The sequence below is a fragment of the Dipodomys spectabilis genome, unplaced genomic scaffold, assembly GCF_019054845.1.
Source record: "Dipodomys spectabilis isolate Male_0828 unplaced genomic scaffold, ASM1905484v1 ptg000108l, whole genome shotgun sequence".
In the NCBI taxonomy this organism is placed as follows: Eukaryota; Metazoa; Chordata; class Mammalia; order Rodentia; family Heteromyidae; genus Dipodomys; species Dipodomys spectabilis.
This window is the reverse complement of record NW_024870785.1, coordinates 1,319,241-1,333,143: the sequence shown is the minus strand read 5'-3', so window position 1 is coordinate 1,333,143 and position 13,903 is coordinate 1,319,241. Positions and strand designations below refer to the sequence as shown.

The 13,903-nt window shown below is 50.9% G+C and overlaps 1 protein-coding gene across 2 annotated transcripts; it reads left to right on the top strand.

Annotated features, from left to right (window-relative positions):
* Positions 1–3,000: 3,000 nt before the first annotated feature.
* Positions 3,001–13,016, top strand: Znf770 (zinc finger protein 770). Of its 2 annotated transcripts, XM_042687739.1 has the most exons (3): positions 3,001–3,068; positions 4,363–4,428; positions 8,837–13,016. In XM_042687739.1, exon 3 carries the CDS (start codon positions 8,892–8,894, stop codon positions 10,995–10,997), a length of 2,106 nt encoding a protein of 701 aa, XP_042543673.1. In that variant the 5' UTR covers positions 3,001–3,068; positions 4,363–4,428; positions 8,837–8,891; the 3' UTR covers positions 10,998–13,016. The 2 variants fall into 2 exon arrangements, with proteins under 2 accessions (XP_042543673.1, XP_042543675.1); XM_042687741.1 differs by lacking the exons at positions 3,001–3,068; positions 4,363–4,428 and having other exon boundaries at positions 8,926–9,018; positions 9,143–13,016.
* Positions 13,017–13,903: the final 887 nt, after the last annotated feature.

Genomic DNA, 13,903 nt, shown 5'->3' with positions numbered 1-13,903 from the left:
CGTCTGTGGCTGACTCACCTGAGTGTGGAACACAGCCTTCTGTGAATGCTTACGTAGGTGGGGGACTGGGAAACACCCTAGGTCACCCCGTGATCTTCGTAGACAGAGGGGGTCATCTGTGCCTCGGTGTGTGTGTGTGTGTGTGTGTGTGTGTGTGTGTGTGTGCTTTGTTGTTCTTGAGGCTTGAACTCAGGGCCTGGGCACTGTCTCTGAGCTCAAGGCTAGCGCTCTACCCCTTGAGCCACAGCGCCACTTCCAGCTTTTCTGTGTATGTGGTACTGAGGAATCGAACCCAGGGCCTCATGCATGCTAGGCAAGCATCTACAACTGAGCCACATTTCTGGTCCTACTCTTTATTCTTAAAGAAGTTATTCAAGGGTAGGCCAGCAGCCAGAGAACTCAGCAGTGGAGGAGAGGCGCTACCAAGCTGTTCAGAGCCAGCAGTAGGGGGTGGGGTTAGCCACCAGACTTCATCTTTCTGCTCGCCTCTCGTGGGTAATTTTGATCTCCAACTTAAGGAATGGCCGGGCGATGAGTGAAACATGACGCTGGGTGTGTCTGGATGCTTGTTTGAGGGTGTTTCCGGAGACAGACCGTGAGGAGTCTGGCTTAATGGCTGGATTCACCCTGGTGACTCATGGAGAGGCCTGGGGTGGGCCCTGGTTGTAGGAAGTAGGTCACTCGGGGAGGGCGAGTGGATGCCCGGATGTGAACAGCTCTGGGCCTCCTGCCCTCCACCCTCATGGCTGGCGCCTCAAAAACTAGAGCCGGCCGGAGTCACTGCTCCTTTCCTTCTGTGTGTCGGGTTCTCTGTCACTACCCAAAGCCCCGTCACGGGAGAAATGGGGTCCTCACTTTGGGCAGCAGTGCACAATGCAACATCTCTGGGTTCTTGAGCAGGACCCCTGACGGCCTGGTTGCAAAGCCAGGTCCCGAGGGGATGGGTTAGGGACGGGCAGCCCCCACACACGGGCAAACAGGAAACCCATGAAGCTAGGCAACAGCGTCCTCTTCCACAGACAATCGACTAAGAACTTAAAAAAGGAATTGAGTTTCTCCTTAAAACAAACAAAAATGGAAGGTGGCTTAGTGGTAGAGTGCTTGTCCAGCATGCATGAAGCCCTGGGTTCCATTCCTCAGCACCACAGACACAGAAAAAGCTGCAAGTGGTAGAGTGCTAGCCTTGAGCAAAAACAAAAACAAAAACAAACCCCAAACCCGAAGGACAGCGCCCAGGCCCTGAGTTCAAGCCCCAGGACTGGCAAAAAAAAGAAAAAAGAAAAAAAGAAACCCCACCCAGGGCCCCTCGCTCGGTCCCATCCCTCTGTGGCTGCGCAGGGCTGCCCGGTGGGCTTCGGGAGGTCGAGTCCAGGGCTGAGCATTAGCCGAGTGCTCCCTCCTCCTTCCTAGTTAACTACGGAACTTCAGTGCTATTTGGTTTTCTTTGCTTTCCATTTTTTTTCTCGGGGTGGGTGTGGCTCTGGGAATGGAACCCAGGGCCTTGAACGTGCTGGGCAAGCTTTCCACCTCTGGGCCACGGCTGCCACCAGCGCCTCTGAATTTGAGGTGGGCTGGGTGACCCAGAAATCCAGAGGTGTCCTCACCAACGGAGCTATGGAAATTCCCAGCAGCCCTTGGGAAGGGGGTCGTGGCGGAGGCCAGTGGCAGGAGGGGACACGTGGCTGTGCGGTGCGCCGTCACTGCGTCCCCTCCAGTGCCCCTCTCCAGCTCACCCCGGAACTGGTGCAGGAAGGTGTACTTCTGTGCTGCAAGAAACCACTGAAAAGAAAGCGCTGCATCTGTTGGGAGATGTGTGTGCCCTCAGAAGTAAACACCTAGCGTCTGCTCATGATGCACAGTTTGAAAAATGAGTGATTACTCGTGTGCCCATTTGGCAGAAAACCCCCGAGGACACGACGTCGCCAACGCCAACACAGGCCCCGCCCGTCCTCCTATTCTTGAACCAGGACCCTGGCTGCACCCCACCCTGGGCCCACACCTCTCCCTGCTGAATGAGAGCTGTGCAGCGGTCAGGCCACGCGAGTGAGCGGCGAGGCGCTTCCTGGGGAGCACAGTCCCCCCTTCCCTTGGTGGTCCCCCCTCCCCCTCCCCCTCCCTCCCCTCTCCCCTCCCTCCCCCCCTCCCAGTCCCCTCCCCAGGTGGGGCAAACGAGTACGAGCCTACTGAGTGAGCCAAGCCCGACCCGACAGGGCGCCCTGTTGGCTACAAGGAGTCTCCGTCTAGGGTCAGAGTCAGAGGAGCAGGAAAGGGCAAAGGCCAAACACACACGTGACCCCGCAAGGTGCTTGGTGGTGGCCGGTGCTCGGTGTGCAGTCCCCGGGCCCGGTGGGCCGATCCGAGTGTGAGCGCGGCCTCGGCCTCGGGGCCGCGAGTTCAAATCCCGCCTGGGAAGGTGGGCCGGGCTCCGGCCGTCCCCACCCAGGGGCCCGGGGGTCAGGCCCGGACCGCCGCTCACACTCACACACACTCACACACACTCACACACACTCCCTCAGGTCAGTGCCCAGGGGCCCGGGGGTCAGGCCCGGACCGCCGCTCACACTCACTCACACACTCACACACTCACACACACTCACACACACACTTACACACTCATACTCCCCCAGGTCAGTGCCCAGGGGCCCGGGGGTCAGGCCCGGACCGCCGCTCACACACACACACATTCACACTCACTCACACTCACACACACACTTACGCTCACACACTTACACACTCACGCTCACTCGCGCTCAGCCCCGTCCGTGATGCCTCCGCAGCCGTCTGTCAGTCCGTCCGTCCGTCCGTCCGCGCGGCCCGGTAACCTCACGGCTCCTAGGGTCAGCGGCGGCGGCGTGCCCGGTAACCATGGCGACCGCTGGGGGCGGGGCGCGCCCGACTTCCGGTCCCAGGGCGCGCGCGGCCCTGAGTTCCGGGGAGCCGGTTTCCACCCGGACCACGTCCCGGGCGCCCCCACGCGCCGCGCCTGCGCGCTCCGCCCGACGCCGTCGCCCTGCGGACGCGCTCGCTGCCCGCGGCGCCCGGCCTTGCTGCGGGGTCTCCGGCCGCAGGTGCGTGCGGGGAGCGGGCCGGGGCAGGTGCGCCCGCCGCGGGGAGGCCGGGCCGGGCGGGCCGCGGCCAGCTCCCGCCTCCCTCCCGCCACCCCGGCGGGCGCGCGGGGCCTCCGGGCCCGGCCGAGGGGGCTGGGAGACGCCCCACCACCGCGCGGCCGGGCCCTCGGAACCGGGGCCCTCGGAACCGGGGTCCCCAGGCCTCTCGGAACCGGGGTCCCCTCGGAACCGGGGTCCCTCGGAACCGGGTCCCCTCGGAATCGGGGTCCCCTCGGAACCGGGGTCCCCTCAGAATCAGGGTCCCCAGGCCTCTCGGAACCGGGGTCCCCTCAGAATCAGGGTCCCCAGGCCTCTCGGAACCGGGGTCCCCTCAGAATCCGGGGTCCCCTCGGAACCGGGGCCTCTCGCAATCGGGGTCCAATCAGAACCGGGGTCCCCTCAGAGCCATGGTCCCCTCAGAATCGAGGTCCCCTCAGAATTGGGGTCCCCTCGGAACCGGGGTCCCCTCAGAATTGGGGTCCCCTCAGAACCGGGGCCCCTCAGAACTGGGGTCCCGGGGCCTCTCGGAACCGGGGTCCCCTCGGAATTGGGGTCCCCTCAGAATCGGGTCTCTCACAATCGGGGTCCCCTTAGAACCAGGGTCCCTTCAGAACCGGGGTCCCGTCGGAATTGGGGTCCCGGGCCTCTCTGAATCGGGGTCTCCCGGTCTCCCCCCTGGCCGGGCCTCCCTGCGACCCGAGCTCGTCGTGCTCCGCCTATGGTGAGGTCACGCTGGGAGGGAGATAGGGGTCAAAGGCCGGACCGGGGGCGGGGGAGGGGGCAAAGGCCACCCCGGATGATTTACCTGCTCCCCAGCTTTCCATGCGCGCGCACCTGGCTGCGTGGCAGGTTCTCTGCAGCTCCCGAGCTTGAACCCAGGGCCTGGTTGCTGCCCTGAGATTTTTCAGTCAAGGCTGGCGCTCTGTCACTTGGGCCCCAGCTCCATTCCAGCTTTTTGGTGGTTAACTAGAGATAAGAGTCTCGGCCTTTCCTGCCTGGCGCTGGCTTTGAACTGCTGCAATCCTCAGACCTCAATCTCCCGAGTAGGGGATTACAGGCCTGAGCCTCGGGCCTTCTTCAGGGCATTAAGATCTGAAGCCAGTGTCGTTATTGAGGCCAGCTCAATGGTCTTCTCAATTTATCTTGTCAACATAAATTCAGAGGTGAACCATTGAGCACACTTACTTTTATTTCAACTTCATGTAACAATTGCAGTCTTAGCTTTTTTTTGTTGTTGTTGTTTTTGTTGTTACAGACCAAAAAACAAAAACCAGTGGGAGAACACAAAATCTGTAAGAGAGAGCTGTGAGTGCCGCCATGTGTAAGTACAGGGATGGGTGTGCCCTTGGCCTGTGGGAATCCCTGACCTCTTAATTATAAATAGGAGCTGAGATCACTGCGTGCCACCCGTGGTCCCAACAGTGCGGGATTCTTGGTAAATGCTCTAGCACATGATGCAAAGGCAGGTGACACAAAGTAAGTATCGGGGATAGTAGTAATCAACTGTAGACCTTTTGTCCAGGAGGTATACATGGTAGCCAATTCCTGTTACCGTGGGAGATCATTGCGCTGTGTGAGTATAGTGGAACCCCCCCCCCCATTCCACAGAAATGGTTATTAAATGGAAGAAGTGTGCAAATAAGGATGTAGAAGTTCCAATCTGCATCCTGTGTTCAGACCTTAGGCGGTTGGTAGGCTTTGCCTGCCCAGCCTGGGGGAAGGGCAGAGCTGCCCTCCCTAGAGACCGAATGCAGGGCCAGGGCATTGTTGCACTTGGCGAGAGGTGAAGGAGGGCGCCCTCGTTTTGCCAGGCCTGCTGGCCTAGGTGCCTCTGGATACTCCGCTGTCAGGGACTCTGCTTGAGGCCTTCCCAGCAGCCTCACTGCTCAGCTCTCCATCTTGGCCTCAGCTCCTTTCTTTTACTCCTGGCCCACAGTCCTGCGGGAAGCAAGGGCCTGGTATTAAGATTCTCTGCACAAGGCTTCCTCTGGTGCAGTGTGTTCACTTGGCCCTCCCCTGGAATCCTGCTTAGTAGGCCACAGCGAACCAAGCTTCTCTTTGCCCCTTGTAGACCCTGTCATAGTAAAGGCTTGATGATTGCTTTGAGTTTGTTTGGCTGGTTCTCCTGATTGCCCACCTTGACACCTGATTGCTCAACAGGAATTAAATGAGTTGCCCAATAGGAATTAAATAAATTACTGGGTTCTTGGCAGTTCACTGGATTTACGACTTAATTTAAATCCTCCAACTCTTGCTCTGTGTCAGCATGTTTGGGATTTTGGACGTGCACCATGACTTCTCTAGCTCAGGGTAGTAAAAATGGCAGATTCATAGCAGCAGCGACTGAGTTTTGCTGAGGTTGCTGGTGTCTGCTGTTACACGATGCGTTCTTACATTTGTATAATTGGTTTTTCCCCCCATTTGGCTCTAGTTAGACGGTTATTTAAATATTTTAAAATAAAATGATGAAGGAAAGAAAAGCAAGCATTGCTTTGCTTGATACTCGCCTGCTTCTGTGAGTGCACTCTGGTCACCCAGGTCGATTACGTGGCCACGCTGAGTAGTCACTGAGGTCCTGTGGGTTGCACTGTGTGCAGGTGACCCATGGAAAGCTGTCAGGAACCTTAACCTTCCTACAAAAGCAGCATCTGCCCTTGCTGTGTGCTGTGTGTGCTGGTACCCTGCACTCAGTTTTATTAAACAGAGCGACTGAGTTGGCCCCAGAGTTTGAACAATGGGTAGTGACCCGCAGTGTGACAAACACTTTTCCAGTTCCAGTTGCTGAAAATGGGAACAGTGCCTGGGTTCCAGTCTGTGTTTACTCTGTCCTCTAGGAGAAGATGATAACCAGCAAATACATGGCTTGTTTGCCACATCTGCTGACCAAGGCACTCTTGGGTTTCAGGTAGTTTTTGCTCTCCTATAGAAGGTACAAGTGTTAGGCTGAGAGAGTGTAGCATTATATATACTTTTAATCTCTGACTCCTTAAAATAATACAGTAAGAGAAGAAAATTAGATTCTTTGATAAAACAGAAGGTAGTGCCATGCACTGGTGGCTCACATCTGTAATCCTAGCTACTCAGGAGGCTGAGATCCGAGGATCATGGTTCAAAACCAGCCTGTGCAGGAACATCTGTGAGACTCTTTATCTCCAGTTAGCCACCAGGAAATCGGAAGTGGCACTGTGGCTCGAGTGATAGAGCACTAGCCTTAAGCTGAAGAGCTGAGCGACAGAGCCTAGGCCCAGAGTTCAAGCCCCAGGACCAACAAAAAAGAGAGAGAGAAGGTAGTTGTGAAACTCCGTTGAACTTTCACATGTGCTACGGATGACGTGTCTGTCTTCATGTTCAAGTCCGTCTGTCCGTCCCAGTCCCCTCCCTCCCATGTCATCCTCTCCCCCTGCACCCAGCTCCCTGGATCTTGACCTCAGGGCCTGTTCTTGAACTCAGGGCCTATTCATTGTCTCTGATATTTTTGCTCAAGGTTAGTGCCCTACCACTTGAGCCACAGCTCCACTTTTGGCTTTCTGGTGGTTCATAAGTTTCATGGAGGGGCTGGGAATATGGCCTAGTGGTAGAGTGCTTGCCTAGCATGCATGAAGACCTGGGTTTCAGTCCTCAGTACCATATAAACAGAAAAGGCTGGGAGTGGTGCAGTAGCTCAGGTGGTAGAGTGCTAGCCTTGAGCAAAAGAAACTCAGGGACAGTGTCCAGGCCCTGAGTTAAAGCCCCAAGACTGGCAAAAAAAAAAAAAAAGTGTAGTGGCAATGAGTTTCCTTCCTAGGCTGGCTACCAATCATGATCCTCAGATCTCAGCCTCTTGAGTAGCAAGGATTATAGGCATGAGCTATGGTACCTGGTCTCATGTTAACTAAGACCAAAATGATTAATTTTTTAATGATGTTTGAATAGTGGACTCAACATTATTTATAAGTTATTCATAAGTAAGTATATAACAATGCAATTTGTCAGCTTCATCTTTCTGAATTATTTATTTGGAATGCACAACACAGTAAAAAGAAATAAAACTATAAACAAATAGGTTTATATCAGTTAGAAAGCCAAAAAATGTAATCAAGGAGATAGAAATTTTATTTTATTGCCAGTCCTGGTGCTTGAACTCAGGGCCTGGGTGCTATCTCTGAAGGTAACCCTTTACCACTTGAGCCACAGCTCACTTCCAGCTTTTTTTGGTAGTTTAGTGGAAGTAAGAGTCTCACAGCTTTCCTGCCTATATTGGCTTTGAACCATGACCCTCAGGTTTCAGCCTCCTGAGTAGCTAGGATTACAGGTGTGAGCCCCAGGGTCCAGCTAGAAATAAAAAAAATTTAAGTTTGATCAATATTGAGCTAAGTAATACTTAGCTCGTAATTCTTCACGATTTTTCTGCCCTGATTTGCACAGCAGTTTGCCATGGAGACAGTTTAGGAGATACAGCTCCGCTGTTAAAAGACTCTCATTTCCTTCATATTGTCACCAAGAACAGAGTAACAAGTCCAGGACTAACACCATGCCTTAGAATCTTTTTCCCAGTCATCCTTGCTGATCTAAAGTAATTGAAGGGCCTGGGAAGGTAGCTCAGTGGTAGAGCACTTGCCTTGCATGCATGAGGCCCTGGGTTCGATTCCTCAGCACCACATAAGCAGAAAAAAAAAAAAGGCTGGAAGTGGCATTGTGGCTCAAGTGGTAGAGCACTAGCCTTGAGCTGAAGAGCTGAGGGACAGCACCCAAGCCCAGAGTTCAGGCCACCCGCCGGACCCCCCCCCCCCCAAAAAAAAAAGAAAAAGTAATTGAAAGCAATTGTTTATTTTGCTTAAAAAAAAACTTAAGGAAATAGAAACATGATGAAGAGTATATGAGTATATGTACAGTATGTGCTGTAACTAAGTGCAGACACATGTTTTAACTCATGTGTCTTTTTTTGTTTTTGGTCGGTTGTGGAGCCTGAACTCTGGGCCTGGGCGCTGTCCCTCAGCTCTTCAGCTCAGCCAGCACTCTATCACTTGAGCCACAGCGCCACCTCCGGAAAGATGTATTTAATATTAGGGAATTCCTAGTGTGATTTTAATGTAGCTTCTTAAGTAGAAAATAGCTTAAAGCTATACAGCTTTAGATATTTCTTCTAGAGAGTCGTATCTCTGTGTGAAATTAGTTTTATGATTCTAAAGAGCTCATCTAAAGTGATTATTAGTTTACTTGTAAGCAAAAGAAAAGCCCAAATTTTATTATCCTCAGTATCTTCAGCTGAAGAACAAATTAAATTATTTCCATATGAAGAAATCATTTTTACATTAACTGTAAAGCAGGAAGGTTTTGAAATGGTGGTGTGGGTGAATCTGAGGCGAATAACTCACCTGACGTTCACTCATTGATACCATCCCTTCTCAGTGTTCCGAGTGTGAAGAATGCTTTGAATCAGAGCAGATTCTCAAAGGACACAGTGGTGTTTTGTCTTTCTTTTTTCTTTTCTTTTCTTTTTTTTTTTTGCCAGATGCCAGTGGCTCATGTTTGTAATTCTAGCTACTCACGAGGCTGAGGATCAAAGTTTGAAGCCAGCCAGGGCAGGAAAGTCCGTGAGACTCTTATCTCCAATTAACCACCAGAAAAGCCAGAAGTAGAGCTGTGGCTCAAGTGGTAGAGTGCCAGCCTTGAGCAGAAAAGCTGAGGCACAGAGTTCAAGCCCCAGGACTAGACCCCCAAAAAGTAACAATTTTTTGTTTAACTTTTAGACCTACATGGCATTGAGAACACTATGAAGCTCGTGCAAGTGTATTCCTGAAGAATATGATGGCTGAAAACAGTCTAAAAGTGCTAAAGATTCAGCAGTGTGTAGCAGCCAGCAAACTCCCTAGAAGCAAGCCATATATTTGCAATATTTGCTTCAAGCACTTTGAAACACCATCGAAATTAGGTAGGCATTATCTCATTCATACTGGTCAAAAGCCATTTGAATGTGATGTGTGTCATAAGACCTTCAGGCAACTAGTTCACCTGGAGCGGCATCAGTTAACTCACAATATGCCTTTTAAATGTAGCATTTGTCAACGCCACTTTAAACATCTGAAGACATTTATGAAGCACCAACAGCGCCACAGTGAGACCTATCAGAATGATGTCAAGCAGGCCCGAAGATTGATGGAGGCCAAACAGGAAAAGCCAGCGAGTGGCGTGTTTGGGACTTTACCCCCAGAGGACAGATGGGCCTTAACACCATGCGCCAAATCTGATCCCGCGTACAGCACTGGGAAAAGAAGGAAGAACGTTCATGCGTGCGCCATCTGTGGCAAGATATTTCCGTCACAGTCAAAACTCGATAGGCATTCACTTATTCATACTGGGCAGAAGCCTTTTAAATGCCTCCTGTGCAGTAAGTCTTTCCGGCAGTCAGGTCATTTAAAAATCCACCAGCTCACCCATTCAGAAGAAAGACCTTTTCAGTGTTGTTTCTGTCAAAAAGGATTTAAGGTTCAAAGCAAACTCCTGAAGCATAAACAAATCCATACTAAGAGCAAGACTTTTCAGGCACTTGCATCAAAGTTGAGGAGTTCAGAGTCATACTTCCTGCCCCATATGTTAAATATAAATCAGGAAAGTTTTGAAAATGGTGGTGTGGGTGAATCTGAGGTGAATAACCCACCTGATGTCCACTCTATTTATATCGTCCCTTTCCAGTGTTCCGAGTGTGAAGAATGCTTTGAATCCGAGCAGATTCTCAAAGGACACAAGTGTTTTCCTGCCAGAGGTGGCAGCAAAACCCCGAGCAGGCTCAAAAAACCTTACAACTATAAAATCATTGTAAAAAAAATCTTGGCTAAGCTTAAACGTGCGGGGGGTAAAAAAATAGGTAACTGTCGGTCAGAGAGAAAAGCATTTAAAAGTAGTTTGTTGAAAAATTGTCGCCAGTCTAGTCAGCAGAATTCTGAACAAACTAAGAGAAGAACTCTGGGTTCTGGAAAGCAGGGATCGTATAAGCGAATTGGCAGTAAGAAGAAGAAAACACCCGCGTTGCCATTTTCTTGGCAAAAGCAGTTCCAGAGTCAGAATAGGGGGAAAAGTTTGAAAGATATCCTTACATCCTCAGAGAGCCGGTTAGCTGTGGACAGCACTGCGACTAACAGAGACCTGCCAACCTATGGTTCGTCAGGTGAGGGGTTCTTCAATAACTGTCAAGTGTTCCAGCATTGTGGTTTCCCAGTTCCAAGTGAGAACATACTGACTGGACATAAGATCTACCCCTGTGACAAATGTGAGAAGGCCTTCCCTTCTCTCTCTAAGCTACAGAGACACTACTTAATCCATACCGGACAGAGGCCTTTTGGCTGTACTGTTTGTGGGAAATCTTTCAGACAGTCTGCTCACTTAAAAAGACATCAAGAAACTCATATTGAAAAGAATCTCTATAGAAGATCATTTTACCAGCTAGACTTTGAAAATGTGAACAGTTTTATCCCGCCAAGTGGTGACAGCTATAATGCTTCTCAACATCAGGCTTTTGGTTTTCAGAAATACGAGGTTTCGCAGTCGAATCAGTTATCAGAGATGGGAGTGAAGCCAGAAACGGAGGATTTCATTCTGGGTGCCTATGGCGGGGGTGAGCGGCCTTTCCTCCCCAGTGCGCTGCTGGGAGCCGAGCAGGGTCACTTCAGTGGCTACCCGGGCTACCCTGAGAAAAACGATGGTCTCCTGTACCCGTGCAGTGTGTGCTGCAAGAGCTTCCGCTCTCCTTCCAAACTCGAGAGACACTATCTCATCCACGCGGGGGAGAAGCCATTTGAATGCTCAGTTTGTGGCAAAAGGTTCAGACAGGCTCCACACTGGAAGAGACACCAGCTCACACACTTTAAAGAACGTTCACAGGAGAAGGTAGCTGCTGGAGATCCAGTTGTGTAACTGGAGACCCCTGCCCAGCGTGCACACTCGCGCCGGCCTCTCAGAAGGCCGGCATTAGATTGATTTCACAGGCAGTCATCTGCCCTGCGTAGTAAGAGTAAGGTAGCTAGAGAAAATAGTGTTTTAGGAATCACAGTTGAAATCGTAGAGGGAAGGGTATGGTTTGGTGTCATTAAGCATTTGTTTTCATACTCTAAGCATACTTTGGCTCTGTTGGAAGCCCGTGGTAGTGGAGCCGCTCAGCCTTGTCTGCCTCCTCGAGCCACCCCTCCCTGCGGATGCGCGTGCTGCAGATGAGCTGCGCCAGGCCACTGCGCTTTCTCTTACACGGGAGCCTAACTTTCATCTGTGGCTCAAGTTTTATCGCCAGACTTCTTTTTTCTCCGTAAGTTTAAAAGTCATAGCGATACATGTGAAGAGTAGAACTATTTGCACTGGTCTTTTCAAAGCTGGGCTTGGGACTGGCTGTGTTACCAGTGATCTACCAGGTGATTTTTTGTTTTCTTCTTTCTTTCTTGTCAGGGTTGCTGTTGCCTTCCCAAAAGAATGTAAGAGTAGGAGAGAGGCTAGTTTGCGCTCACACCCATTTCCCATAGTTCTTACCAGGAGTGTTTTCTAAGTGTCATAATTGTCTTGAAAATGTGTTTGCAGTTCTACTTTTTTGGAGGAAAACTTGCAGTTCATCTGTTTGCTTACTGGTTGGGAGCCATGGCATAGACAAGCCTGCCTAGAAAATGGCGTTTCTGTAAGCCTTTGCTTTACTTGGGAGCATCTTGACTTACCTAAGCCTATTCTACTGAGCCTATCCTACTGAGAAGGGCATGAATTATCTAGTTTTAGGTTTCATTCCTCGTGTTATCGCAAGATGCTAAAGAGTTTATTTGATCCTTACAGCATTTTTATTTTCATTAATAAGGTAATCATCCCAGTGTAGGAATTAGATGCTTATAGAGTCCAAGGTATCATTTTTCTTAATAGAATGGTCATGATCTGGAAAACGTTTAATCCTAAGAGACTTTTTTCATAATCACACAATCGAACTTCGTGTTTGCCATACTTTAAGAAATCTTCAAGAATGACTTCCTAGCAATAAAAAAAGTTTACCATTGTGTTTGTAACGTGAAGAGAACAGCATACTTCAGTCTGGGGGAAACCCTCCATTGAGATTTGAGTAAGTGGATGATTGTACGTTTGCATCATGTTCTGAGAACTGTCTTGTGAAGGGGGCGGGGGGAGGGAAGAGGAAGGGTTTGGTCTGCTTGCTTTACTACAAGTGGTTTTTTAAGTAAGTTGGGTTTCATTTATAGAGTAGAAATATGACAGTATGACTAAATTGCCCAAATGATGTACAAATACCTGGGTTTTTGTTTTGTTTTTTAGGAGAGGCATATAGCTAAAACAGAGGAAAATCACATGTTTTAATTTCCCTGTTTCTTTGAGATATGTTTCTCCAGTATGAGCAAGACATGGTTAACAGTGTTTGCTTTGCACAAAATTCTCCAAGAATACATATCTGTTACATAAGGGCAAAGAATCACTAGTTGATATTTTTCCGAGAATAAAAGCTGAAGAATTATTTGCTTCGTGTATCAAAGTTACGGATTTTGGCATTTTCCTAAGCTATTTATATAATTTTATTCCAAGAACCTGTCTTACTCCCGTCCTGGCCTGGACAGGGGCAGCTGAGTGTTATGTTTGTGTGACTATGGGACTTTGTTTGCCTAAGTGATATGCTTTTCTTTGGCCCGTGCCTATTTAAGCTGTTTCATATTGAAAGTTGGAATATTGTAAAAATTTTGTCAGAGATGTACTGTAGTGCTATTTGAAGTACCTGTAACAAAATGCTTATTTTCCTTTATTATCATTGCAAGCTTCGTATGGAAATTTTATAGGGTTGAACAGAAAGCAGATGTTAAGTGACGGTTCGCTGTGTGCTGGAGCTGTGGGTGCTGTGGATCAACTCCTTTGGTTTTCTGGAAGAAAATAAAATAAAGATAACTTGGACGTCTTGTTTGGATGGCTGGCGCATGGCCGGGTGACTGTTTTGTCTGTGGTAAGGTGTGTGTGTGGTGCCCAGGCATGTGTGCGTGCATGTGCGTGTACGTACATACGTGTGCCCATGCATGTATGTGTGCGTGTGCCCAGGCGTGTGTGTGCCCAGGCGTGTGTGCCCAGGCGTGTCTTCCCAGGCGTGTGTGTGTGCCCAGGCGTGTGTGTGCCCAGACGTGTGTGTGAGCGCGCAGGCGTGTGTGCGTGCGCAGGCGTGTGTGTGTGCTCAGGTGTGTGTGTGTGTGCGCAGGCGTGTGTGTGTATGGCCAGGTGTGTGTGCCCAGGTGTGTGTGTGTGCGCAGGCGTGTGTGTGCGCAGGCGTGTGTGCCCAGGTGTGTGTATGTGTTCAGGTGTGTGTGCGCAGGCGTGTGTGTGTGCCCAGGTGTGTGTGCGCAAGCGTGTGTGCCGAGGTGTGTGCGCGCGCAGGCGTGTGTGTGCGCAGGCGTGTGCGCGCGCAGGCGTGTGTGTGTGCTCAGGTGTGTGTGCGCAGGCGTGTGTGTGTGTGCTCAGGTGTGTGCGTGCGCAGGCGTGTGTGTGTGTGCTCAGGTGTGTGCGTGCGCAGGCGTGTGTGTGTGCTCAGGTGTGTGCGCGCGCAGGCGTGTGTGTGTGTGCTCAGGTGTGTGTGTGCGCAGGCGTGTGTGTGCGCGCGCAGGCGTGTGTGTGTGTGCTCAGGTGTGTGCGTGCGCAGGCGTGTGTGTGTGTGCGCGCGCAGGCGTGTGTGTGTGTGCTCAGGTGTGTGCGTGCGCAGGCCTGTGTGTGTGCTCAGATGTGTGCGTGCGCAGGCGTGTGTGTGTGCGTGCGCAGGCGTGTGTGTGCGTGCGCAGGCGTGTGTGTGCGTGCGCAGGCGTGTGTGTGTG

Excerpts from the sequence above, each read along its gene's own strand:
- Znf770 (XM_042687739.1), top strand. The coding sequence starts at position 8,892 with ATGATGGCTGAAAACAGTCTAAAAGTGCTAAAGATTCAGCAGTGTGTA.